The sequence below is a fragment of the Myxine glutinosa genome, chromosome 5, assembly GCF_964187855.1.
Source record: "Myxine glutinosa chromosome 5, kmMyxGlut1.1, whole genome shotgun sequence".
Lineage (NCBI taxonomy): Eukaryota > Metazoa > Chordata > Myxini > Myxiniformes > Myxinidae > Myxine > Myxine glutinosa.
The window spans coordinates 69,281,636-69,308,735 of NC_136265.1; the positions used below are offsets into that span (position 1 = coordinate 69,281,636).

The 27,100-nt window shown below is 41.4% G+C and overlaps 1 protein-coding gene across 2 annotated transcripts in view; it reads left to right on the forward strand.

Annotated features, from left to right (window-relative positions):
- LAMA5 (laminin subunit alpha 5) overlaps nt 1-27,100 on the forward strand; it is a 347,753-nt gene that overhangs the window by 93,571 nt on the left and 227,082 nt on the right. For both annotated transcript variants that reach the window (XM_078778157.1, XM_078778158.1), the window contains 8 exons: nt 4,519-4,668; nt 4,871-4,927; nt 10,042-10,221; nt 12,137-12,352; nt 15,202-15,336; nt 21,034-21,171; nt 23,490-23,542; nt 24,695-24,794. In XM_078778157.1, coding sequence (XP_078634283.1) covers nt 4,519-4,668; nt 4,871-4,927; nt 10,042-10,221; nt 12,137-12,352; nt 15,202-15,336; nt 21,034-21,171; nt 23,490-23,542; nt 24,695-24,794 — 1,029 coding nt within the window. The remainder of the gene's footprint in view (nt 1-4,518; nt 4,669-4,870; nt 4,928-10,041; nt 10,222-12,136; nt 12,353-15,201; nt 15,337-21,033; nt 21,172-23,489; nt 23,543-24,694; nt 24,795-27,100) is intronic.

Below are 27,100 nucleotides of genomic sequence, written 5' to 3' on the forward strand. Positions count from 1 at the left end.
TCTTCAGAGAGTGAGGAGGCTGCAGACTGCCGATCTGAGGGAAGAGGAATGGAGCGGCAGAGAGTAGAGTCATCAGCAAAGAGATAGAGGGGATTTTCCAGAGAGTCGGAGAGATCATTGATAAAGACCTGAAAAAGCACAGGGCCCAGAACACTGCCTTGGGGGACTCCAGCCTGAACAGGAAGAGGAGATGAGAGAAACCCATTCAGGGCCACACGTTGACTACGACGAGAGAGGAAGTCCGCAAGCCATGCATGGAGATTTCCATGGATACCATAGGAGGAGAGTTTGGTGAGCAGAGCTGGGTGCCAGACCGTATCGAAGGCACGTGATATGTCAAGGGAGACAGCTTTTTTTTTTTTCTTTTTTTTTTTTTGTATACAGATTTGAGGCTTGTGAAAGAGCTAACATTTATCAAACAAACAAATCAAACAAACAAGCAAACAAAGTATATAAAAAGGGGAGCGGTCGACAAGATGGGGAGAGAAGGGGAGGCAGCACACAAACACAACATTTGAGGGCAGGGACATCGGGAGATGTGTGGGAGGCAGAGGGCCTGGGGGGAGGCAGGATAGGTATAAAACGCAAGGACACCAAGGACTTCCAGGAAAGAAGACAAAGGTCACCTCAAAAAAGTGGATTTGGGGGGAAGTTAGCGGGGGTAGAAATGATCAAGGTTTTGGATTGGGGAAGATAAGAGATGGTGGTGAACAGCCGTTTTAAAGATCTGGAGGGAGGAGTGGGATTGAAGAGAGTGAGGGAGTTTGTTCCAGAGGCGGAGAAAAGAGGAATGAAGGAGTGAAGGTGAGCAGAGTCTTGATTTTGGTAGTTTAACCATAAGAGGGTTGCAGGCAGATCTTGTGCGACCTGCAGGAATATTTGGGGGACAGAGCCCAGAGAGAGCTGGGGGAGCAAGGCCGGAGAGGAGCCGGGAGAAGACGGAAAGACCACCAACCTGCCTGCGGTGAGTAAGTGAAAGGCCCTCGGAGATAGCGTCATCGCGGGAGATTCCAATGATTCTGAACGCTTTGGTTTCAACAGCGTGAAGACGAGCTAGGTGTGAGGCAGGAGCACCAGCCCAGAGGGGAGAGCAGTATTCCATTGAGCTGCGGATGAAAGCCTTGTATGTGGTGAGGAGCTCAGGTGTGCCAAGGAAGGACTTCGCACGACGGAGGATGCCCAGTCGGCGACTGGCTTTGGAGGCCAGCTTGGAAATGTGGTTTTCCCAGGAAAGATCATGGCAGATAGTGAGACCCAAAAGCTTGAGTGACAGAACTTCTTGGAGAGGATTATTCAGAAAGTACATGGGAGGGTTGTCCAGTCGGTCTTTTCGGAGAGACATCGTAAGAGTGTGAGATTTGTCAGGATTGAAAGACATGTTCCACTTGTTTGCCCAGTCTGTGATTTTGTCCAGGTCTGCAGAGAGTGAGGAGGCTGCAGACTGCCGATCTGAGGGATGAGGAATGGAGCGGCAGAGAGTGGAGTCATCAGCAAAGAGATAGAGAGGATTTTCAAGAGAGTCAGAGAGATCATTGATGAAGACCAGAAAAAGCACAGGGCCCAGAACACTGCCTTGGGGGACTCCAGCCTGAACAGGAAGAGGAGATGAGAGAAACCCATTCAGGGCCACACGTTGACTACGACGAGAGAGGAAGTCCACCAGCCATGCGTGGAGATTTCCATGGATACCAAAGGAGGAGAGTTTGGTGAGCAGAGCGGGGTGCCAGACCGTATCGAAGGCACGTGATATGTCAAGGGAGACAGCTCTAATTTCCTGTTTGGCATTGAGGACCTCCATCCATTGTTGAGACAGCAGAAGCAGCATGTCCAGAGTAGAGTGACCTGGTCTGAAACCAAATTGATGATCAGAGATCAAGCCATTGGAGAAGAGGAAAGATTTCATATCCGAAGCAATGATGGATTCCATGACTTTGCTGATAATTGGGAGCAGGTTGGTGAGCAGAATTCATTTTAGCTCTTTGACGAGCCTCGATTCAGTATACAAAAAAAAAGAAGAAAAAAAAGGAAAAAAAAAAGGTTGATTGGTCTGTAGTTGCAAGGATCTGTTTTTGCACCTTTTTTGTGTAAAGCAGGAATGTTTGCTGATTTCCAGGATGCTGGCAGATGACCTTGAGCAAAAGATAGGGTGAAAAGAACAGAGAGAGGGTGATATAGAGCGGCAGAGCAGGATTTTAGGACCCGTGGGCTGATGCCGTCTGGTCCAGTTGCAGAATCAGAGTCGAGGGTAGACAAAAACTCCTCAACCTTGTCAGGAGAGAAGGACACAGAGTCCAGGAGCAGTTGGGTTCGACTGGGAAAGGTGGGAACAGAGAGAGATGGGTTTGGAACTAAAGATTTTGAGGCAAACACACAGTTGAGGCATTCGGCTTTGTCACGTGCGATGTCAACTGTGTAGCCGTTTGAGGTAAGGGAGGGGATTAAGGGGGGAACAAACACCAGAAACGGATTTGACCAGACGCCACCATGATTTGGAGGAAGGAGACAGGTTTGAGAGTTCATTCTTGAGTGTGGAGAGATAGTGCTTCCTGGCACACCTGAGGGTAGACACACACTTGTTCTGAGCTTGGTGGAAGGAACTGAGATTGCCTTCAGTTGGATTAGCCTTGCAAGAGGCAAAGGCAAGTTGTTTCAGGGCAACTGCCTCACCACAAGATTCAGTGTACCATGGATGGGAGGAAGGGTAAGACAACTGAAGACGAGATGGGATAAATCTGTGCATGAGAGAGAGCAGTTTGCTTTGGAAGAATTCCCAGGAAGAATTGATGTCAGAGGCAGTGGAGATGGGAGACCAGTCCAGATGATTGATGGCTGCTTGCAGACCGTGCCAGTCGGCCTGAGTGAAATGCCAGACTCGTCGACGCTGAGGAGGCTCTCTGAGAATGGTCAGAGAGATGTCCACTTTGACAAGCACATGATCAGATGAGCCGATTGGAGTCGAAGAGGAGCAGCAGACATTATCAGGGAAGTTTGTCACGACAAGTCTAGAAGAGCAGATACTCCATTGGCTGAGATCCGGGTTGGGAAATTGACAGATTGTGTCAGTCCCAATGAGTCGCAGAAGTTCTTTGCTGAGGTGCCATGGCTGGTGAGAGAGGAACCCACACACAGCCAGCTGGCATGATGACAGATGAAGTCGCCACATATGAGGAAGAGAGAGTTGGGATGAGTGGATAGAAGTTGGTCCATGTTGTCAGACAGTGAAATATAAATGGTGTCATCACTGTTTGGAGGACGGTACAGAACACATGAACAAAAGGTGGGAGCGGAGAGGAAGCCGTAGCCAGAGGTACTCCTGGGGGTGAGGAGGAGAGAGGGCAGTGCAAGGAGAGTGAGGAAGAGAGTTTTTGAGAAAGATAGCCACCCCACCACCAGGACGAGGCTCAGGTCTATCATACCGGAGGAGGGAGTAACCAGGAAGAGATATTAAGGAATCAGAGACATCTTGAAGGAGGAAAGTCTCTGTTAAGCAGATCAAGTCTGGATTGTCAGAAGCAACCTGTATGGAGAGATCAGTCAGGTTTGAGCGAAGGCCCCGGATGTTTGAGGTCCATACCATTAAAGAAGAGAGAGGGGGAGCATTGGGTACAGGACAGGGGAGAGGAGGAGTAGGGTAAGATGAAGGATGAGAGGGGGAGGTAGGGAGAGCAGTTGATAGTGTGTCAGAGATTACAGAAGAGTTCCAAGAAAGGGAAGGATGAGGAGGATGAAAGGTTTGATGGTGAAGGGATGAGGCACAGTGAGGGGTTGTTTGAGAAGGGGCAGAGGAAAGTAGAAGGTTGGTGGGGGGGGGGGGTGGGGTGGAGGTTTGAGATAGAAGGGAGACGAAGTGGGGAGGAGGCAGCTTTGAGGAGGAGGAGGAGGAGGGAGAATTGGAGAGGAATGGTATGGGGGGAGATTTGAATGGGAGGGGTTGGGGGGGAGTTTTGAAGGGGAGAATTTAGGCCTATGTTGACCTTTTGACCTCAAAGATAATTGGTGGTTAAATTCAGTGATCTGATATGCAAATTCTGTGCAAATTTCAACCATTATCGACTTAAGACATTTCAGCTTTTCATTTTTTATTATTTTGTACAGAATTCTAAAAAAAACAATTCCACTTTGACGTTAAGGAGTGTTCTGTAGAGGTAGATCAGTGATGAAAAATCTCAATTTAATCGATTTTAAATTGAGGCTGTAACAACATGGACTGGTGCTTCGGGCGACGACATGGTTATCAACGGCCCCCTACATTGGGCCTCCTTGCAATGTGAAGAAGTCAAGGGGTGTGAATACTTCCTGAAGGCGCTGTGCGTAGGACGGACGGCCAGACACCGACCGGGACCCACTTTGGGGTTATTTCAGAGAAATTGTGAAATAACCTAATTATACCCTTTTTTTCTGCCTCACTCTCTCCTTCTCTCTTATCCCCTTGAATGCTCCATTTTGTACCGTTTTTTGCCTCAATCTTTGTGAATTGTCATTGTTTTCCATTCCCTGCACATTCTGTACGCTCTCCAGAGTGTTCTTGTGAACACGGCCATACAAAGAACACCTGCGAACAAGGCACCGGACGCTGCTTCTGTCTGTACAACTATGCCGGCCCACGCTGCGAACGCTGTGCACAGGGATTCTACGGTTATCCACAGTGTCATCGCGAATGGCCCCACGGTACTGTGTTGCATCGCATGTAATCCACATAATGATGTTGAGATTGCAAAACTGTTCATTTGGTGGAAACATTTTGGTGGCATCAGTTATAGTTTACATGCTGACTACATCCTAACGAGTAATGAGTCACATTACGTGAGGTCATCTCATTACATGAAGACCCCTGATGCTGCCTTTGATGCCCTTGTCGTGTTTCCTGCAGCTGCATACAATGGGACACTTGCAGAAGGGACGGGACAGCAGATCGGCCCCAAGCTGAGTAAGTGACATCACTGTACTTGCTGCTGCTGCCCTCTGCTGGTCAGCCATGTCCTTTGTTTATCTCTCTTGCTCTCTTTTTATCTTAAGTCGGTATTTCTCTCTTATTGTGTCTTAAAACTTTCTTTTGATTCAAGAAAATCCCAACTATCAAATGAGCTCTTAATGTTTTTTAAAAATTACTGTCATCATCCTCATTTTACGGCCGTTTCCATGCTTGCATATTTAAGCCTTGATTCACCCAATGGCTGCTTTCCAGGCCACACGATCCATTGCTCGACCTCTTGTTAGTCCTTCGACTCTGAGATAATCTCTCAGCAACTCATCCCATTTTTTCCTCGGACGGCCTCAAGCTCTCCTTCCATTCACATTCATATTTATACACCTCTTCACACAGCTACTCTCCCCCATCATTTCCACATGTCTGAACCACCTCGATCTACCCCTACGCATAACTTCACTAATGCTCACTATACCTAACTTATCTCGTAATTCCACATTTGGTTTCCTACCCTTCAGTTTTACATCACACATCCATCTCACCATTCTCATTTCATTTCGTTCACACCTCCATTCATCCTCCTTTTTGATCGCCCAGGTTTCACTGCCATACAACATTGCACTACGAACACAAGCTGCATAAAGTTTCCCCTTTAGTTGGAGAGAGATCCCCCTTGATGTCAACAGGGGAAACAACTTCCTAAACTTCCTCCAACCACTTGTAACTCTTGTAATCACTGCTGATTCTGCACCACCACCTGCAGTAATACCACCACACAATAACTGTTGTTGCCAAAATATTGTAATTTCTCTCCCCCAATGGACGATACCTCATTTGACAAATTGGGGATGTCCTCTGTGTTAATGATTACAGTTTCATACTTGTGGTGTTATCTCCCACTATACGAGATGTGAAGTACCACAAAGTCATGGGTTTGTCTGTTTGATTTTTTATTTGTCAGCTTCAGCAGAATTGTCATTCATTTTTATCATTTTTTATCATATCATTTTTATTTGTCTGTTTGACCTCCACCTTGCCGTGAGTAATACAGTGCTCCACATGACATGGTTATCAACGTCCCCCTACATTGGGCCTCCTCGCATGCCTGCACTTGCTGTGCAATAACACACTGTGAGAGCGCGTTTGGGGAAGGCCTGTTGGACCTGTGAAAAGCGTGTTCCCATCGCATGGTCTTTGGCAGCATTTAGATAAGGCTAATCTGGATGAATATATGAGGGCCTACCACACCACAAATTGTCACTGTTGGTGTAGTAACTCTTGTGTCACTGTAGGTAATTAGACTCCACTGTCTAATTCAGCACAGTTCATCTCTCTCATATTGAAAAATAATTGCACCAATGTCTTTCAAAGATTCCTCTTAAAACAACAGCGGATGCGCCGATCGCCTTTCACTGCCCCACATCAGTCTCAATATAACACACCACGGAATGAGGGCGATTCCTCAACGTGTGCATGCAACCTAATAATTGGAGAAGGAAAAATGCTCATTCATTAATAAATGTGTGCATGAAATGTTATTACTTGGAGAAGGAAAAAAACTCATTCATAATAAATGTGTGCATGCAACCTAATACTGGGAGAAGGAAAAAAAACTCATGAATATTAAATGTGTGCATGCAACCTAATACTGGGAGAAGGAAAAATGCTCATTCATTATAAATGTGTGCATGCAACCTAATACTGGGAGAAGGAAAAAAAAACTCATTCGTATTAAATGTGTGCATGCAACCTAATACTGGGAGAAGGAAAAATGCTCATTCATAATAAATGTGTGCATGAAATGTTATTACTTGGAGAAGGAAAAAAACTCATTCATAATAAATGTGTGCATGCAACCTAATACTGGGAGAAGGAAAAAAAACTCATGAATATTAAATGTGTGCATGCAACCTAATACTGGGAGAAGGAAAAAAAACTCATTCGTATTAAATGTGTGCATGCAACCTAATACTGGGAGAAGGAAAAATGCTCATTCATAATAAATGTGTGCGTGAAATGTTATTACTTGGAGAAGGAAAAAAATTCATTCATAATAAATGTGTGCGTGCAACCTAATACTTGGAGAAGGAAAAATGATCATTCATAATAAATGTGTGCGTGAAATGTTATTACTTGGAGAAGGAAAAAAACTCATTCATAGTAAATGTGTGCATGCAACCTAATACTGGGAGAAGGAAAAAAAACTCATTCATAGTAAATGTGTGCATGCAACCTAATACTTGGAGAAGGAAAAAAAACTCATTCATAGTAAATGTGTGCATTCAACCTAATACTTGGAGAAGGAAAAAAAACTCATTAATATTAAATGTGTGCATGCAACCTCATAGTTGGAGAAGGGAAATAAACTCATTAATATTAAATGTGTGCATGCAACCTAATAGTTGGAGAAGGGAAAATGCTCATTCATAATAAATGTGTGAGTAAAATGTTATTACTTGGAGAAGGAAAAAAACTCATTCATAATAAATGTATGCGTGCATCCTAATACTTGGAGAAGGAAAAAAACCTCATTCATAATAAATGTGTGCATGCAATCCTTATACTTGGAGAAGGAAAAATGCTCATTCATAATAAATGTGTGCATGAAATGATATAACCTGGAGAAGGAAAAAAACTCATTCATAGTAAATGTGTGCATGCAACCTAATACTTGGAGAAGGAAAAAAAACTCATTCATAGTAAATGTGTGCATGCAACCTAATACTTGGAGAAGGAAAAATGCTCATTCATAATAAATGTGTGCATGAAATGTTATTACTTGGAGAAGGAAAAAAACTCATTCATATTAAATGTGTGCATGCAACCTAATACCTGGAGAAGGAAAAACGCTCATTCATAATAAATGTGTGCATGCAACCTAATACCTGGAGAAGGAAAAACGCTCATTCATAATAAATGTGTGCATGCAACGTTAATACTTGGAGAAGGAAAAAAACTCATTCATATTAAATTTGTGCATGCAACGTTATTACCTGGAGAAGGAAAAAAACGCTCATTCATAATAAATGTATGCATGCAACCTTAATATTTAGAGAAGGAAAAAAAAACAATCATAATAAATTCATTCATGCAACGTTCATACTTGGAGAACGAAAAAAACTCATCCATAATAAATTTGTGCATGCAACGTTATTACTTGGAGAAGGAAAAAAACTCATTCATATTAAATTTGTGCATGCAACATACCAAAAAATATTAAATTTTGCATTTGCAAATTTGCAAATTTTGCATAAAAAATATTGAATATAAAATTTGTGCATACCAAAAAACAAAGAAAAAAAAAAACGTTAATACTTGGAAAAGGAAAAAAAACTCAATCATAATAAATTTGTGCATGCAATGTTATTACTTGGAGAAGGAAAAAAAACTCGATCATAATAAATTTGTGCATGAAATGTTATTACTTGGAGAAGGAAAAAAACTCATTCATAATAAATCTGTGCATGCAACCTAATACTGGGAGAAGGAAAAAAAACTCATTAATATTAAATGTGTGCGTGAAATGTTATTACTTGGAGAAGGAAAAAAACTCATTCATAATAAATCTGTGCATGCAACCTAATACTGGGAGAAGGAAAAAAAACTCATGAATATTAAATGTGTGCATGCAACCTAATACTGGGAGAAGGAAAAATGCTCATTCATGATAAATGTATGCATGAAATGTTATTACTTGGAGAAGGAAAAAAACTCATTCATAATAAATTTGTGCATGAAATGTTATTACTTGGAGAAGGAAAAAACTCATTCATAATAAATGTATGCATGCAACCTAAAACTTGGAGAAGGAAAGAAAACTCATTAATATTAAATGTGTGCGTGAAATGTTATTACTTGGAGAAGGAAAAAAATTCATTCATAATAAATGTGTGCGTGCAACCTAATACTTGGAGAAGGAAAAATGCTCATTCATAATAAATTTGTGCGTGAAATGTTATTACTTGGAGAAGGAAAAAAACTCTCATAATAAATATGTGCATGCAACCTAATACTTGGAGAAGGAAAAATGTTCATTCATAATAAATGCATGCATGAAATGATATTACCTGGAGTAGGAAAAAACTCATTCATAGTAAATGTGTGCATGCAACCTAATACTTGGAGAAGGAAAAAAAATTCATTCATAATAAATTTGTGCATGCAACATACCAAAAAATATTAAATTTTGCATTTGCAAATTTGCAAATTTTGCATTTAAAATGTTAAATATTAAGTTTGTGCATACCAAAAAAAAAACAAAAAAAAAAAACGTTAATACTTGGAGAAGGAAAACAACTCATTCATAATAAATGTGTGCATGAAATGTTATTACTTGGAGAAGGAACAAAGCTCATTCGTAATAAATATATGCATGCAACTTTAAGTGTTACTCCTGATGAGGGACCCCGGAAAATCGAATCAATGTCGAATAAAAATTGTAAGTCAGGTTTAATCAAGCCCGCCAGCACGCAGGGTATGTGCCATTCTAAAAAAACATAGGGTTACGGATTTTTTGAACTGCCCCACTTTGAGGAGAAACAATCCGTGACTGTGTGAAGAATAGGCTCGATCTGATATAACGGTGGTGGAGGCTGACATGGATGACAGGTGTCGAGAGCAATCTTTTAATAGCGCATTAAATTCCGGTTTCCCAATCGGACCGTTACCGGATTTTGTCACAGGTTGTGAGTACAGTGCAGTCATTCTTGTTCTCATTAAAATTAATGGAATAAGCAGGGTCCCATGCATCACATATGAGATATCAAATTGCATCACATGTTGGATAACAAGTGGCATCACAGGTCTAATACCAAGTCGCATCATGTGTCTGATACCAAGTTGCATCACGCATCAGACGCCAAGTCACATCACACGTGTGATACCAAGTCGCATCATACTCTGGATAGCAAGTCGCATTACACATCTGTTACCAAGTCGCATCATACTCTGGATAGCAAGTCGCATTACACATCTGTTACCAAGTCACCTCACGCGTCTAATACCAAGTCTTTTCAAGTGTGAAACGACGTAAAAGGGGGAGACGTAAATCGGGGTATTACTGTGTAATCAGTTATGTTTCTCCATTTTCCCATTTCCCTCCTGGCTATGTACAGTATCTGCAAAGTGTGATGGCAAGTGCGTCTCGGCGACATCTGCGTGCGAGTGCAGCCCTGTGGGCTCGGCGGCCTGCAGCCGCCTGCCCGATGCTGCCCAGTGTATCTGCCGCCCTGGTTATTCTGGGCCTCTTTGTTATCAGTGTGCCCAAGGGCATTATGCATACCCATACTGCCGTGGTAAGTCTACACTGGTCTACTGTCTTGTACTGTGTTTCTCTGTTAGAGTTGTGCTGTTGCGGGTTATTTTAAGGTTTCCCTCGGATCTGCGTACTTTGTGCCCATAGCTTCTTAAAAAGGATCTCATTGCTGAAGTCGACAAATCACATCAATAAACACCTGCAGTGCTGAAGCTTACGAGGCGAGGAAAAGCAGTGAAGTTGACATTGCGAATATTAAGTTTCATCACACGTCGGATATTAGGTTTCATCACACGTCAGATATTACTCTTCGTCACGTGGGATATTACATTTCATAACGTGAACGTGATGACGTTGGAGGAAAACGGTGAAGTTCAGAACTTGATGATATTAGAAGGAAAAGGGTTTTGTATTAGAGGAAAAGTATCTATTTTGAAGCTGGCAGGTTTGTTTCCTTAAGCGTCATGTGATGCTTTAATAAATGTCATCAAGTTGGCAGTGCCAGGTAGAGAAGGTCAATGGAGGTGAATATAGGAAAGACGAAGGTGATGGCAAGTGGTAAAGCATGTGGTGAGGTGGAAAGAACTGGGAAGTGGTCATGTGCTGTGTGCAGGAAGGGTGTCGGAGTGAACTCCATTCAATGTACAATGTGCGCTGAGTGGGTTCATCAAAAATGTAGTGGTCTAAGAGGGTCATTAACCAGTGTGGCAGCTACATTCAAATGTAAGGTGTGCACAGAGGGAGCTGCAGATGGAGGAAATGTTGAGTTGGATCTTGGAGACGGCGTGAAGCTGGAAGGTGTGAAAACATTTTGCTACCTCGGAGACATGCTGAATGGAGAAGGTGGATCAGACTCGGCAACGGTTGCTCGAGTGAGATGTGCATGGAAGAAGTTTAGGGAACTGAGTGATGTGCTGATGAGGAGGGGAGTGTCGTTGAAGCTGAAGGGAAAGGTGTATGCTGCATGTGTGAGAAGTGTTATGATTTATGGGAGCGAGACATGGGTCATGAATGTAGAGCAGCAACGAAGGCTGGAAACGGTGGAAATGCGAATGGTTCGGTGGATGTGTGGAGTATCGTTGAGAGAGAGGAAGACAAATGATGAATTGTGAAAGATGATGGGAATATAGCCTGTGATTGATGCTGTGAAGAGGAACAGGTTGAGATGATTTGGTCATGTGTTGAGGAAGGATGAAAGTGACTGGTTGAGAAGAGTGATGGAAATGAATGTAGAAGGAAGTAGAGTACGGGGAAGACCGAGAAAGACTTGGCTAAAGATGGTGGAAGAAGAAATGCGGGCAAGGGGGTTAACAAGGAGAGATGCAGAAAATAGGGCAAAATGGAGAAGATTGTCATGGGGACCGCAAGGCTAACCCCCGCTCTAGCAGGGAAAATGGCCTTAAAATGCATGTTGTTGTTGTGTAAATGTAACTTTTTGTTTTGTATGTTTTTCTGGTGCGATATGATCGTTTGACCCTGTTGTCTTTTACGAAAGTGTTATGTTGTTTGAGTGAACCATTTTGGGAAAATACTAAATGGAAAGGCCTTCCCTCAAGGAGGCATTATAATTCATTTCCCAGAATTACTTGCAGGAGTTTGTTTCAGAAATATACAAAGCACGAATGGACGCCTAAATATGGTCTGGTGCTTGGATCCATCTGAATATTGTATACATAAGGTGGTGAAAAAGATTTGAGATGGGGTGAAAATTAGGAGAAACTATTTGAGAATGGACAGATAGGGGAATTTGGGATGAGGGGAAGAAGAGGGAAGGGAATCTGCAGGTAATGAGGTGGAGAGAAAGGAAGATTATGATGGTTATGAGAGTACATAGAATTGTACATCACTCCTCGTGCCGAATCCTCTTTCTTTTTTTGAATGTTATGTATGATCGATCATCATTTTCCTTTTCCTAATTTGCTTTCGTTTATTCTTCTGTTACGCACACCCTGTAGAGTGTCCATGTGAACAGGGCCATATTGAGAGTACCTGTGATCAGCGCACAGGCCAGTGCTTGTGCAGCAACAACTATTCTGGGGATCGCTGTGACCGCTGTGCACCTGGCTACGAAACCTACCCCGAGTGCTATCCATTTGTGGCAATTTCATCTCACGTTCCCAACATTGGCAAGCATACCGAGGAGACGGGAAAGAACTTCCATCACCAGGCCGGTAGGGCACATGTATGCAGCTCTTTAACTGAGAAGAGTTTCTCTAATTGGTTGGAAAACATCTCAGTTAAAATGGGCCTCATGCTCATTGAGGAGCTCATGCATTAATTGTCCAAGGATGCTGGACAATGTAGAAAAGAGGTAGCACACTTACCTTTAAGTTTATAATATCGGTTTGACTTCTGACACTGTAAACTATCAAATTGGTGCGTCACTGCCAGGGTGTCCCATCACAACGTGTGCTGTCCCTCGGATGGACCTTAAAACAGGTGTCGCATCTACTGGCATTAGTTGGTGGACGTTAAAGATCCCTTTGTTTCCTTGGCGATGAGTAGGGGAGCTATGGCCAGCACCCTGAACAAATTTTAGGACTAGCTCAACGAAGTTTGGCTCCTGAAACCCAACCCACCACCATGGACTATTGGTCGGGGTAGAGCCTGAAACGTGGCTGGGACTAACAACGATGACGACAGGAGATAAATAAATAAATTGGAAGGTGTAGTATCATACTGTACTTGCTTCTGAACCGGAGTCACTTTATCTATCACGAGGTAGTCGCTACACGGAGTCGGTGAGCTGTCGTATGGCAATGGGTATCGTTGGAGTCTATATTTCACACTAATTGTTAAATCCACATTAAAAGTTCATCATTTATTTTAAAATGTACTTTTTCTCTTATTCCCAACCCATTTGAGTTTGGTGAGGCTGAGGATGTATATTTGATGCCGTGCATGTGATTGCCGTCCATAGTTAATGGCATCTACCAGAGTTAATTTCAAAATTATTAATCATCCTTGGCTGACTCTCCACTCTGCATTAAATCATAAACTCTTATCCTGTAGCTCGTGAAACCGTCAAAAAAGGAAATCCATTTTAAAATCAGATTTTGAGTAAGTCGAGCGACGACATGCTGACCATTTGAATTATTTTGTATTGTATTGAAATAACCAATGTATTTATTAATTTACTTTTCTCCCAGATGAGTAATATACAGTGCCTATAGAAAGTCTACAACCCCTTTCATAAATTTCACCTTTTGTTGCCTTATAGCCTGAAATTAAATTGCATTAAATCAGGCTTTTTTCCACCTTCATTTACACATCGTAACTCACAACTTCCAAGTGAAAAAACAAATTCTACAAATTTCAGAAAATTAATTAAAAATACAAAACTAGAATATCTTGGTTGGATAAGTGTTCACCCCCCTGAGCTAATACTTGGTGGAAGCACCTTTGATAGCAATTACAGCTGTGAGTCTGTTGGGATACGTCTCTACCAACTTTGCACACCTTGATTGGGCAATATTTTCCCATTCTTCTGTACAAAACTGTTCAAGCTCGGTCAAGTTGTGTGGGGAGTGTTGATGGACAGAAATCTGCAAATCATGCCACAGATTTTCGATCGGATTTATGTCGGGGCTCGGACTCAGCCAATCAAGGACATTTATCTTTTTGTTCCTTAGTCACTCCAGTGTAGCTTTGGCTGTGTGCTTTGGGTCATTGTCATGCTGAAAGGTGACCTTCCATCACAATTTCAGCTTTCTTGCAGAGGGCAGCAGTTTTTCCTCTAGGATTTTTCTGTTTTTGCTTCATCCATTTTCCCTTCTGTCCTGACAAGTGTCCCAGTCCCTGCTGATGAAAAACATCCCCATAATATGATGCTGCCACCACCATGCTTCGCAGTAGGGATGGTGTTCTTTGGGTGATGTGCTGTGTTGGGTTTGCGCCAAATGTAATGTTTTGCATTTAGGCCAAAAAGTTCCATCTTGGTTTCGTCAGACCACAAAACTTTTTGCCACATGGTTTCAGAATCTCTGGAGTGTTTTTTTGCTTACTTAAAATGGGACTCAAGGTGGACTTTTTTTGAGTAATGGCTTCCTTCTTGCCATGACTGTACAGGCCAGACTTGTGGAGTGTTTGGAATACAGTGGTTACATACACACATTGACTGGTGTAAGGCCTGTAGCTCTTTCAAAGTTGCCATTGGCCTCTTAGTGGCCTCTCTGATCAGTCTCTTCCTTGCTTTGTCATGAAGGTTGGAGGGATGGCCTGATATAGTAGGGTCTTGGTGGTACCATATGCATGCCACTTCTTAATGATTGGCTTGTCTGTGCTCCAATGGATATTTAAGTCCTCTGAAATATTTTTATACCGATCGCCTGATTTGTGCTTTTCCACAACTTTATCCTGGAGGTCTTTTGCAAATTCCTTGGTGCTCATGGTTGAGTCTATGCTGTAAAATGCACTACCCAGCAGAGGAAACCTACAGGAATAGCTGATTTTATTCTGAAATAATCAGAATCACTACAATTTAACACAGGTGGAGTTCAATTAACTTGGTGTGTGATTTTCAAGGTGATTGGTTACACCTGAACTAATTTACAATTCCTATGATAAGGGGGGCAGACATTTATCCAACCATGATATTCTAGTTTTGTATTTTTAATTATTTTTTTCTGAAATTTGTCGTATTTGTTTTTCACTTGGGAGTTGTGGGTTATGATGTATAAATATAGATGGAAAAAGGTCTGATTTAATGCAATTTAATTCCAGACTATAAGGTAACAATGAATGAATGAATGAATGAATGAATTCATTCATATAAGGTAACAAAAGGTGAAAATTTTGAAAGTGGTCATAGACTTTCTGTAGGCACTGTATGCAAGGAAACAAAGTAATGTATACAGTACAGTAACGGTAACAGCTTTATGGTTGTAAAATAACCAGCTTCCAATTATACGAACATAATTTATCTTGTCCATACGATTCTTGGTAATATAGTGACAGGTTATTGCGGGTTGTTATTTATTAAGTGAATGATGTACCTACTTTCCCCATTTCATGTGTGTAGCATGCCATTGTGAGCCACGTGGAACGGAGCGAGATGAGTGCACTGCAGGGGGAAAATGTCACTGCGGCTCAAACGTGGCTGGTCCGAGATGCGACCGTTGCGTTCCTGGATTCTACGGCTTCCCACTGTGTACTCGTATGTATCTGAGCAACGCACCTGCAGATGCCTCATTGTAATCAGAGCGAAAGGATCATGCATTTAAAACTGTGCTTTCAAATCCCCGACTCTTGCAATTCAAATTCTACTATTTTCATAATATGGCACTTAAAAAAAACAATATTCACAAACACCAGAATTCAGTTGCACATTGTATTTTCATTCAATTTGGAACAAGACCTGAAAGCAAAGATACAAATAAACAAATTCATGAGTAACTAAACCCATAAACAAAGATACTGATAAACAAAGCCATGAAAGGAACAAAACCCATAAATATAGATAATGATAAACAAAGCTGTGAATGGAAGAAAACCCAAAACAAAGATACTGATAAGCAAATGCCTGAAAGGAAGAAAACCGGAAAACAGACACTGATAAACAAAGCCATGAAAGGAAGAAAACCTGTAACGTAAACACAGATACTGATAAACAAAGCCATGAAAGGAAGAAAACCTGTAACGTAAACACAGATACTGATAAACAAAGCCACAAAATAAAGAAAACCCTTAAACACAGATATTTATGAACAAAGCCATGTAAGGAACAAAACCCGTAAACACAGATACTGATAAACAAAGCCATGAAAGGAAGAAAACCTGTAACGTAAACACAGATACTGATAAACAAAGCCACAAAATAAAGAAAACCCTTAAACACAGATATTTATGAACAAAGCCATGAAAGGAACAAAACCCGTAAATACACATACTGATAAACAAAGCCAGGAAAGGACCAAAACCCGTAAACACATATATTTATAAACAAAGCCCTGAAAGGAACAAAACCCGTAAATACACATACTGATCAACAAAGCCACGGAAGGAACAAAACCCGTAAACACAGATACTGATAAAGCCAGGAAAGGACCAAAACCCGTAAACACAGATACTGATAAACAAAGCCAGTAAAGGATCAAAACCCGTAAACACAGATACTGATCAACAAAGCCACGGAAGGAACAAAACCCGTAAACACAGATACTGATAAAGCCAGGAAAGGACCAAAACCCGTAAACACAGATACTGATAAACAAAGCCATGGAAGGACCAAAACCCGTAAACACAGATACTGATAAACAAAGCGAGGAAAGGAACAAAACCCATAAACAAAGATACAGTACTGATAACACAAAGCCGTGAAGATCACAACATCTGGAAACATAGATAAAGTACTGATAAACTAAGCCATAAAAGGAACAAAACCTGCAAACAAAGATACTGCAATACTGATAAACAAAGCTGTGAAAGAGACAAAACCGGAAAACACAGATACTAATAAAAAAAGCCGTGTGATATTGTTGGTGAGACAGTCGACACGACGTTGGCGAAGGCAATTTGTAAAGGAAGTGAATTGCGCAGCCTTTCTTTCTCCAAATCGCCCGGTTGGGTTTGGGTTAGCTTTTTATCCTTGAGCCAATTTTGAAACAAGCATTCTCCAAAATCTTGTGTTTTTAAACTCACCTGTTTCCTGTCTTCAATCACTTTTAAAGAGATCAGCTTCATTCTCTGCCTTCCTGTTATGACTATTTCTGTTTGAGATCATTGCTGCCACATTATTCCGACTTACTTTGCTTGAGAAGTTTGTTTGCTCAGAAACCTCACAGGTATTACTCAGGTGGAGGAATTCAAATTTATATCATGCACCGTTTTGGCCATACTACTGCTACAACTGGTGCTCCTACTACTACAACTACTACGGCTACTATGACTACTAACTAAAACTACTATGACTACTACTACTACGACGACTATGACTAAAACTGTCGGAGAAATTATCAGCAAAATAATTATTGTGCGGTGTTTTCTGAGAAGGAGAGAGAGAGAGTAGGCGAATTCTCGCCAGCATTCTGACCAAATTATTTTGTTTCTCACTGAATCAAGATAGAAATTGTGCGCTGTTGTCTTGCTACAAACAAAGCAATGGTAAATTAATTTGTAAATAAGGGGACATAGGTATAGATATATTTTTAATAAAACGATTTCAATGAATGTTTGAGCCTGATTTTCCCTCTGCACGACTATTACTACAACTATTACTTTTACTATGCTACTGTACTACGAGTATTCGTCCTTCAATGGCCACAGTTATTCCCACTTTGTTGTCCGGTCGGCTAGGGAATGTTTTTGTCCCGGTCTGACCAGGCTTGACAATTGACTGAAGGTGATTTGTGCAGGAAGTAGAATATTTTGTTCAGAGAGCCAGGGATAACACTCCTCTGCGAAGGATGACATGGGATCTTTAACGTCCCCCAACGATTTCTGGCAGACGGAGACGCCCAGATTAATGTTCATCTGAGGGACTACACACATGTTAATGGCTTGTCCTGCCTGTAAAAACTTGGCTGACAGTTTATACCTGGGTTGAGATTCGAACCTTGGGAAGAGAGCTCAGAGATGTGTGCATATCTCTCAGCTCTCCATACAGTTTGTAACACCATTTCTGCTGAACTAAACAATCCATACAAGTACAGATACATTCAAAGTACACCACCCCCATGCCAAATAAATAAATATCCTCCAGCGAGGCATTGCCGGGGCGCCTTAGGAACCCGGAAATGCCGCCATGCAGCACATAGAGAGACTGTATTGGGAGGGAGAGGTGTACAATAATTGATTGATTAATTGCATAATTAAAATCAATAAATGATGATCATAAAATATTTTCTTAATCAAATGGCTAATAGCATACCAAAACCACTAGTGCTTCATCCAAAGCTGTAACTTTTTGAAAATCAATTAAAGAAGTTATTAATCGAAAAAATTAAATAATTAATTGATTAATCAATAAATAATTAATCAATTAAATGATTAATCAATAAATCAAAAATATCCTTTATAGCCACATCACTTGCTCACTGTCGTGTCCAAGTATCAGCTTCCTAGCTCAAAAGGTGCCGGAGATATTTCCCAGATGAGAAAGAAAATAAATAAATGATTAATAATGAAAATAAATAAATAAATACTCATAAAAATAATTAAAGAATTAATCAATTGGCTAATAGAATACCTAAACCACCACAGTTTCATCCAAATCTGTAACTTTGAAATAATTGAATAATTAATCGATTAATTGATTAATCAATAAATCTAAAATTACCTTTACAGCCAAATCACTTGGTCATTGTCGTGTCCAAATATCAGTTTCCTAGCTCAAAAGGTGCCTAAGAAAATGGCCAGAAGAGAAAGGAAATAAATAAGTACTCAATGAATCGATAATAATTAAGTAACTAATCAATTAATTGATTAATCACAAAACAAAAATGCTGCTTTTGCCAAAGCACTTTCTCACTATTGTGCAGACATTTCAGCTGCCTAGCTCAAAGGATGGCTGAGATGTCGCCTGGACAAACAAACGAACAAACAAGACAACAAACAACCAGAGTGAAAACTGAGTACTCCCTTTCAGCGCGTGTTATTGCCCGGCCCCCTACGGTGCCCGGCAATGATGTCATGCAGCACCTGGAGGTGGCATAGGAAAGGAGCGGTGTACAATATCTGACAACCATCAGGTTCCTCATCTAGCACGAGTCATATATTGAGTGAGTCTTGTAGCCGCTGGAGGTGATGATGCTTCTGCAAGAACATGCGAGGAAGGAGCCGGTCAAATAAAATTCTACCCCTTATATCGGAGTTGATGTATATAAGATATGAGGGCGCTAATAACAACAAGTAGAGTCAGAATCCTCCAAAAAAAATAAAATACACCCCCCTTGATGACTTTTACAGTTTACACCACATATATCACATTCAATTGCGCTCTCTCTCAGATTAATGAAGTTTAGGTTTTATACCTGAGACTATGACCTGCTCTCATTCCATGCGAATGGCTTAACAATTTTTCTCATGCTAACCATAATTTCTCCTTTATAACCCTGCTGAGGGCGGAAAGGCAAGCAACGTCATAAAGACGAACAATGTCATTGATACCCGGTGAAAAAGAAATAGGTGTTTGACGTCCCCATAAATGTTCCATTATCAAAGTTTCGTGTCAAAGTGGAATTTATTTTTTAGAAATTTGTACAATATAATTTAAAATGAAAAGCTGAAATGCCTTGAGTCAATAAGTATTCAACCCCTTTGCTATGACCCTCCATATTGAGCTCAGGTGTATCCAATTTCCTTTGATCACCCTTGAGATGTCTTTACAATTTGATTGAATGCCACCTGTGCCTAATTCAATTGATTGGACATGATTTAGAAAGAAACACATCTTTACATGTAAGGTCTCACAGTTGACAGTACATGTCAGAGCACAAACTCTACCATGAAGTCTGATGAACTGTTCGTAGAACTCCGAGATAGAATTGTGAGAAGGCATAGATAGATCTGTGGAAGGGTATAAAACAATTTCTGGAGTGTTGAAAGTTCCCAAGAGCACAGTGAACTCCATCATAAGGAAATGGAAAGAATATGGAACTACCCAGACTCTTCCGAGAGCTGGCGTTCCGACCATACTGAGCAACCTGGCAAGAAGGACTTGGTCAGGGAGGTGACCAATAACCCAGTGACCACTCTGAAAGAACTACAGAGTTCCTTGGCTAGGATGGGAGAACCTGCCGGAAGGACAACAGTTTCTGCAGCACTTCACAAATCTAGGCTTTATGGGAGAGTGGTCAGACAGATGCCACTCCTGAGAAAATGGCACATGTCAGCACAGCTGGAGTTTGCAAAAAGGCACGTGAAAGATTCTGAGAGCATGAGGCAAAGATTCTGTGGTCTGATGAGACAAAAATTGAACTCTTTAGCCTGAATACAAAGCGCTGTCTGGCAGAAACCGAGCACAGCTCTTCACCCATGTATTACCATCTTAACTGTGATGCATGGTGGTGGCAGCATCATGCTATGGGGATGCTTTTCAGTGGCATGGATTGGGAGACTTAAAGGATAAGGGGAACAATGTATGGAGCCAAATACAGGAAAATCCTTGAGGAGCACCTGCTTCAGAGTGCAAAGGACCTTAGACTTGGCAAATATTTACGTTCCAACAGGACTATGACCCCAAGCATACAGACAAAGCAACACTGGAATGGATTCATAACAAGAACGTGAAAGTCCTTGAGTGGCCCAGCCAAAGCTCAGACTTGAATCCCATTGAGAATCTGTGGAAAGGCTTGAAGATTGCTGTTCACCGACGCTCCCCATCTAACTTGACAGAGCTTGATCAAATCTGAAAGGAAGAGTGGGAGAAACTCTCCAAATCCAGATGTGCAAATCTGATACAGACATACCCAAGAAGAGTCGAAGCTGTAATCGCTGCCAAAGGCACTTCTATGAAGTCTTGACTCAGGGGTTTGAATACTTATGTAAATTAGATAGTTCTGTATTTCATTTTAAATTATTTTTTGTGAATAAAAAAAATAAAATCCTTTGACATCATGGGTATTATGTGTAGATTTGTGACAAAAAATCTCAATTTAATCAATTTTAAATTCAGGTTGTAACAACAAAATGTGAAAAAGTCAAGGGGTGTGAATACTTTCTTAAGGCACTGTTGTATGTGCAAAGGCACATTTATGAAGGCACCCCGAGCTATGCATTGAATGAGCCCCCTCCCCTTCATGTGTGTACTGATCAAATCCCCTCCCATCGACTTTGGGTTCTCTTCCAAACTCCCGCTCCCGCCGACCAGCCGATTGAGCCCACTGTTTGTTCATCCAGCTCTCTTATCTTGCAGCATGCAACTGTAGCCATGAAGGCTCGTACTCTCCAGCATGTGAAGAACGGAGTGGCCAATGCTCTTGCATCCCCCTTGTGGACGGCAGGCGTTGTGATCTTTGTGCTCCAGGGTTCTACAATTTCCCCAATTGTGAAGGTTTTTATCCCATATATCACACTTACAGTCACGTGAAAAAGTAAGTACACCCCATGTAAAGTTTTGACTTTTTCAACATATTTCAACATACAGCTATTTGATCTTCATTTCAACAATATTGATAGATAAAGGTGATATAATATAACAAATATCATGAAACATTTACATTTTGTAGTTCATTGTATAATTTAAATAAACATAAATGCAAATTTCGCATGTGGAAAAAGTAAGTACACCCTTGGCTCTAATAGGTGGTATTGCCCCCTTTGGCAGAAACAACCTCAAGTAGGCATTTCTTATAACTGTCTACCAGTCTCTGACATCGACTGGGAGAAATTTTTACTCACTCCTGCATACAGAATTCTTTCAGCTGTGCGATGTTTGAGGGGTTTCTTGCATGCACAAAAAAACCACCTTTAGAGGCCATTTTTTCCCTGCAAGCGGGGGTTGGCCTTTTTCGGGGACCGTGGTTGTTGTTGTTTTTTGGTCCCCTTTTTGAAGCAATGTTTTACGGCCGGATGCCCTTCTGCCGCCAACCCTTTTTGTCGCCTTTTTATGACAAACAGGGAATTACCAGTGAACTGGTACTCAATTTGCCGACCTCGGAAGGATGACAGGCTGAGTCAACCCCCCTGGCGTTAATTCAGCGATCGACCGGGATTCGAACCCAGGATCCTAGGATCCTAAGCTGGCACCCTAGCCGCTAGCCCAACACCAGGCTCAGCTCATTTCAAATCCCCCCACAACATCTGGATGGGATTTAGATCCCGGCTTTGACTTGGCCATTCCAGAACCCTCCATTTCTTTCTTTTCAGCCATTCCTGGGTGGATTTACTGGTATGCTTAGGCCTTAGGGTCATTGTCATGTTGCAAGGTCCACCTTCGGTTGAGCTTCAACTTTCCGACAGATGGCCTCACATTATCCTCAAGCACACTCTGGTACAATTAAGAATTCATAGTGGATTCTATGATGGTGAGCTGCCCAGGCCCTGGTGCAGCAAAGCTGCCCCAAAACATAATATTTCCACCACCATGCTTTACAGTTGGTATCAGGTTCCTGTGGTCAAATGCTGTCTTTGGTTTTTGCGTCTTCTGGTACTGTGGCCAAATAGCTCTACCTTTGACTCATCTGTCCAGAGCACATTGTTCCAGAAGTGCTGGTCTTTGCCTCGGTGTTCATTGGCAAACTTTAGTCTTGCCCTGACGTTCTTTCGGGACAGCAAAGGTTTCCTCCTGGCACACCTCCCGTGTAGATCAAATTTGTGCAGCCTCTTTCTAATGGTAGACTCGTGCACTTTGACATCAACAGTGGCAAGAGCTACCTGTGGGTCCCGTGATGACATTCTGGGGTTCTTAGAGACTTCTTTCAGCATCTTGCGGTTGCTCTCTGGTTGAACTTGCTGGGGCGGCCTGGCCTGAACAAGTTGGCAGTTGTTTGGAATCTTCCCTACTTGTAGATGATCTAACGGACAGTCGAATGATTGATTTCAAATTGTTTGGAGATCTTTATAAATCCCTTCCCTGACTCGTAAGCATCTATAACTTTCTTTCTGAAGGCCTCAGAGAGCTCTTTTGATCTTGGCATGGTGACGCCGCACACTTCAACAACAAAGAGCAAACCAAACTAAATGTCTGAGGTTTAAATATGACAGGTTCCTCCAAAATCATCTCTAACGATGTTCTACTCATTTTCACCTGAGCTGGCGCACCTGATTCTAATTTTAGGTATTTGAAGTAGTGATCAATGTAGGGGTGTACTTACTTTTTCCACATGCAAAATTTGCATTTATGTTTATTTAAATTATACAATGGACTACAAAATGTAAATGTTTCATGATATTTGTTATATTATATCACCTTTATCTATCAATATAAGATCAGATAGCTGTATGTTGAAATATGTTGAAAAAGTCAAAACTTTACATGGGGTGTACTTACTTTTTCACGTGACTGTATAATCCATGCTCACCTTTATAGTGAACACATACTGTCAATGTTTCCCAAAAGTAGGATGTGAAAGTTTGATTTTATTTAATTGTAGAGATAACCCAAGGTCATTATTGGCACAATCTATCTTTCACCTTTTAATTGATATCCTCGCCGAATGGCCTGTATTATAGTTTTGTGTCCCTGTCATTTACGGTGGTTACTTGCACTCCTCCATCTTCTCATGTGTTTGCCTTCTATTCCAAAAGTACATTATTATGTTTAACATTAACCTTATTTGTGATTTGTTATCCATAAACAAAACACAAATTATGTTTTTTGCTCAATGAAGATCCACACTTATGGAATTAATCGACCTTTGTGTTTTGCAGCTGCCCTCTGTGTTCCATCAGGTTCACTCATCACCAACAGCCTGCAGGTTGATGTACGTATGCCATTTTTACTCAGCTAGTGATGACTCAACGGAATGTCATGTTCCACACATGATACTGTGGGAGTCTGTCCACCTTTATCAAAATATGACAGACAACACCTGACAGACAAAGGATTATTTATTACGTACGTACGGAGAGAAAAGTTTGTCCTCAGGCAAGCAGATGTCTAAATTATACTCAAACTGCATCAAATAAATATACAAATTGTTTTACGGCAAAAGGAAGGCAAAAGTGGAAACCGAAGCATAAGATAAGAACAAAAGCTGATGTAACGGACCCTTGGCTTCATAGTTGCACAATGTCAAACCACAGATAAAACATGTTTTTGCCAGCTCAGCACAGAGAAGCAATTCTGCCCCATAACTGTGAAATGTTTCTCAGCCAACGCTATAGAAACAAGCATATCTCCTTTGGCCTGGCTCAACTATATCACATGATACATTTACCCAACATGCTTTTCGGCCATGGCTGTCTCTGATTGGTCCAGAGATGACAATTATTCATTTTTACCCTGACAATACCATCACTGTGTCATCTTATGCACATTGTACCATCACTGTGTCATGTTATACACATTATACCATCATGGTGTCATGTTATACACATACCATCACTGTGTCATGCACTACACATACCATCACTTGTCATGTCATACACGTGGTAACATCACAGTGTCATGTTATACACATTATACCATCACTGTTTCTCATTCAATCATAGTGTCATGTTATACACATGGTAACATCACAGTGTCATGTTATACACATGGTAACAGCACAGTGTCATGTTAAAAACATGGTAACATCATGGTGTCATGTTATACACATGGTAACATCACAGTGTCATGTTATACACATGGTACCATCACTGAGCCATGTTCTACACATGATACCTTCACTGCACCATGTTCTACACATTATACCATCACTGCGCCATGTTCTACGCATGATACCATCACTGTGCCATGTTTTACGCATGATCCCATCACTGTACCATGTTATACATGTGATACCATCACCGTGTCATGTTATACACATGATGCCATCACTGTGCCATGTTCAATAGATGCTACCATCACTGTACTATGATGTAACTGACTGTACCCAGCATGCCACATTCCTCTCATTTTGTGTGTTTTGCAGGACTCCTGTTTATGTCGGGAACATGTGACGGGGAGAGGTTGTGAAACATGCAAACCCCTTTTCTGGAATTTAAGTTCTGAAAATCTCCTCGGCTGCCAAGGTTTCTATTTCTCCACATAATGCAACTCGACTGGAGTTTATTTTGTACAAAATACAGAAACATTCCAAGAACCGAATGGCATTATGTGGATAATTATGACGTGGATTTGCATGACAAATGATGGTGATTATGAGAAAATAATAATGAGTTTTAGGATGATACCGGAATGCTGGTAATGAAGGTTGTGAGTGAAGATGTAAAAAAAGAAGATCCTTCTTCTACCTGGAAGTCCAAACGTTTGCCTCTGTTTATCACATGAGAGACTTGCCACAAGTCCTAATTTATGAATGCAGGTGAGCAACCAGTCTGGACTTTGGGAGGGTGAGCAGGTGAGGGTTTCTTTAGGAACGCATGTGACCTTGTGTGGCCTGGTGAGGGCAGACATAGGATAGGGCAGGAGGCGCAAGGCCACATCGTCAACGCTTGTATAACATAGAGAGCCCACCAACTTGCCACAAATAGAAGTGACAATGCTTAGAAATCCAGTTCCTATCTTGAAAATCCCTATTATGCAGAACTTGTTCTTGATTGTCTCAAGAGGAGCAAAGTGAGAAGCAGGAGCACCAGCAAGATAGGGAAGCCATACTCCAAAAACATACACCGCTCCTTTCCGATTCCATCTCAAGGCACTGCATCACGTCATTGCAGGGCACCGAAGGGGGCCCAGCGATGCTGAAATTTCGGCACAATAGTGAGCACGTGCTTTGGCAAAAATGGTATTTACATTTTTTTGATTAATCAATTAATTGATTAATTATATAATTATCAATTTTTTTATTTTTTATTTTTAGTACTTTCTCATCTGGGTAATATATCAGGCACCTTTTTATTTAGGAAGCTGATATTCTGACATCACAGTGACAAAGTGATGTGGCTATAAAGGATATTTTTGATTTATTGATTAATAAATTAATTATTTAATTTTTCCGATAAATTAACTAATTAATTTTCATAAGGTTACAGCTTTGGATGATGCACTGGTGGTTTAGTTATGCTATTAGCCAATTGATTGAGAAAATATTTTATGATCATTATTTATTGATTTGAATTATGCAATTAATCAATAAATTATTGTACACATCTCCCTCCCCATACAGTCTGTATGCAAACAACAACAACAACAACAACAACAGGCATTTTAAGGCCATTTTCCCTGCTCGAGCGGTGGTTAGCCTTGTGGGCCCCATGACAATCTTCTCCATTTTGCCCTATTTTCTGCACCTCCCCTTGTTAACCCCCTTGCCCAGATTTTTCTTCCACCACCTTTAGCCAAGTCTTTCTCGGTCTTCCCCATCCTCTAATTCCTTCAACATTCATTTCCATCACTCATCTCAACCAGTCACTTTCATCCTTCCCCAACACATGACCAAACCATCCCAACCTGTTTCTCTTCACAGCATCCATCACAGGCTCTATTCCCATCATCTTTTGCAATTCATCATTTGTCTTCCTCTCTCTCAACGATACTCCGCACATCCACCGAACCATTTGCATTTCCACCCTTTCCAGCCTTCGTTGCTGCTCTATGTTCATTACCCATGTCTCGCTCCCATAAATCATAACACTTCTCACACATGCAGCATACACCTTTCCCTTCAGCTTCAACAACACTCCCCTCCACGTCAGTACGCCACTCAGTTCCTGAAACTTCTTCCATGCACATCTCACTCTAGCAACCGTTGCCGAGTCTGATCCACCTTCTCCATTCAACATGTCTCCTAGGTAGCAAAATGTTTTCACACCTTCCAGCTTCACGCCATCTCCAAGATCCAAATCAAAATTTCCTCCATCTCCAGCTCCCTCTGTGCACACCTTACACTTGAATGTAGCTGCCACACTGGTTAATGACCCTCTCAGACCACTATATTTTTGATAAACCCACTCGGTGCACATTGTACATTGACTGGAGTTCACTCCGACACCCTTCCTGCACACAGCACATGGCCACTTCCCAGTTCTTTCCACCTCACCACATACTTTACCACTTGCCATCACCTTCGTTTTTCTGATGTTCACCTTCAGGCCTTTTGTCTCCATACATTCCTTCCACTTGTTCATCTTCTCCTTCAGTCCATCCATACTTTCCGCAATCAACACCAGATCATCTGCATACAACAACTCCCACGGTAAACCCTCCTTTACATTCCGAGCAAGCACCTCCATCACACGTATCTGTATGCGCTGGAGGATATTTATTTGTTTGGCATGGGGGCGGTGTACTTTGAATGTATTTATACTTGTTTGTTTGTTTTATAATTAAGGTACCAAAAGTGCCCCAGCAATGCCGGGTGCTGGAGGATATGTTA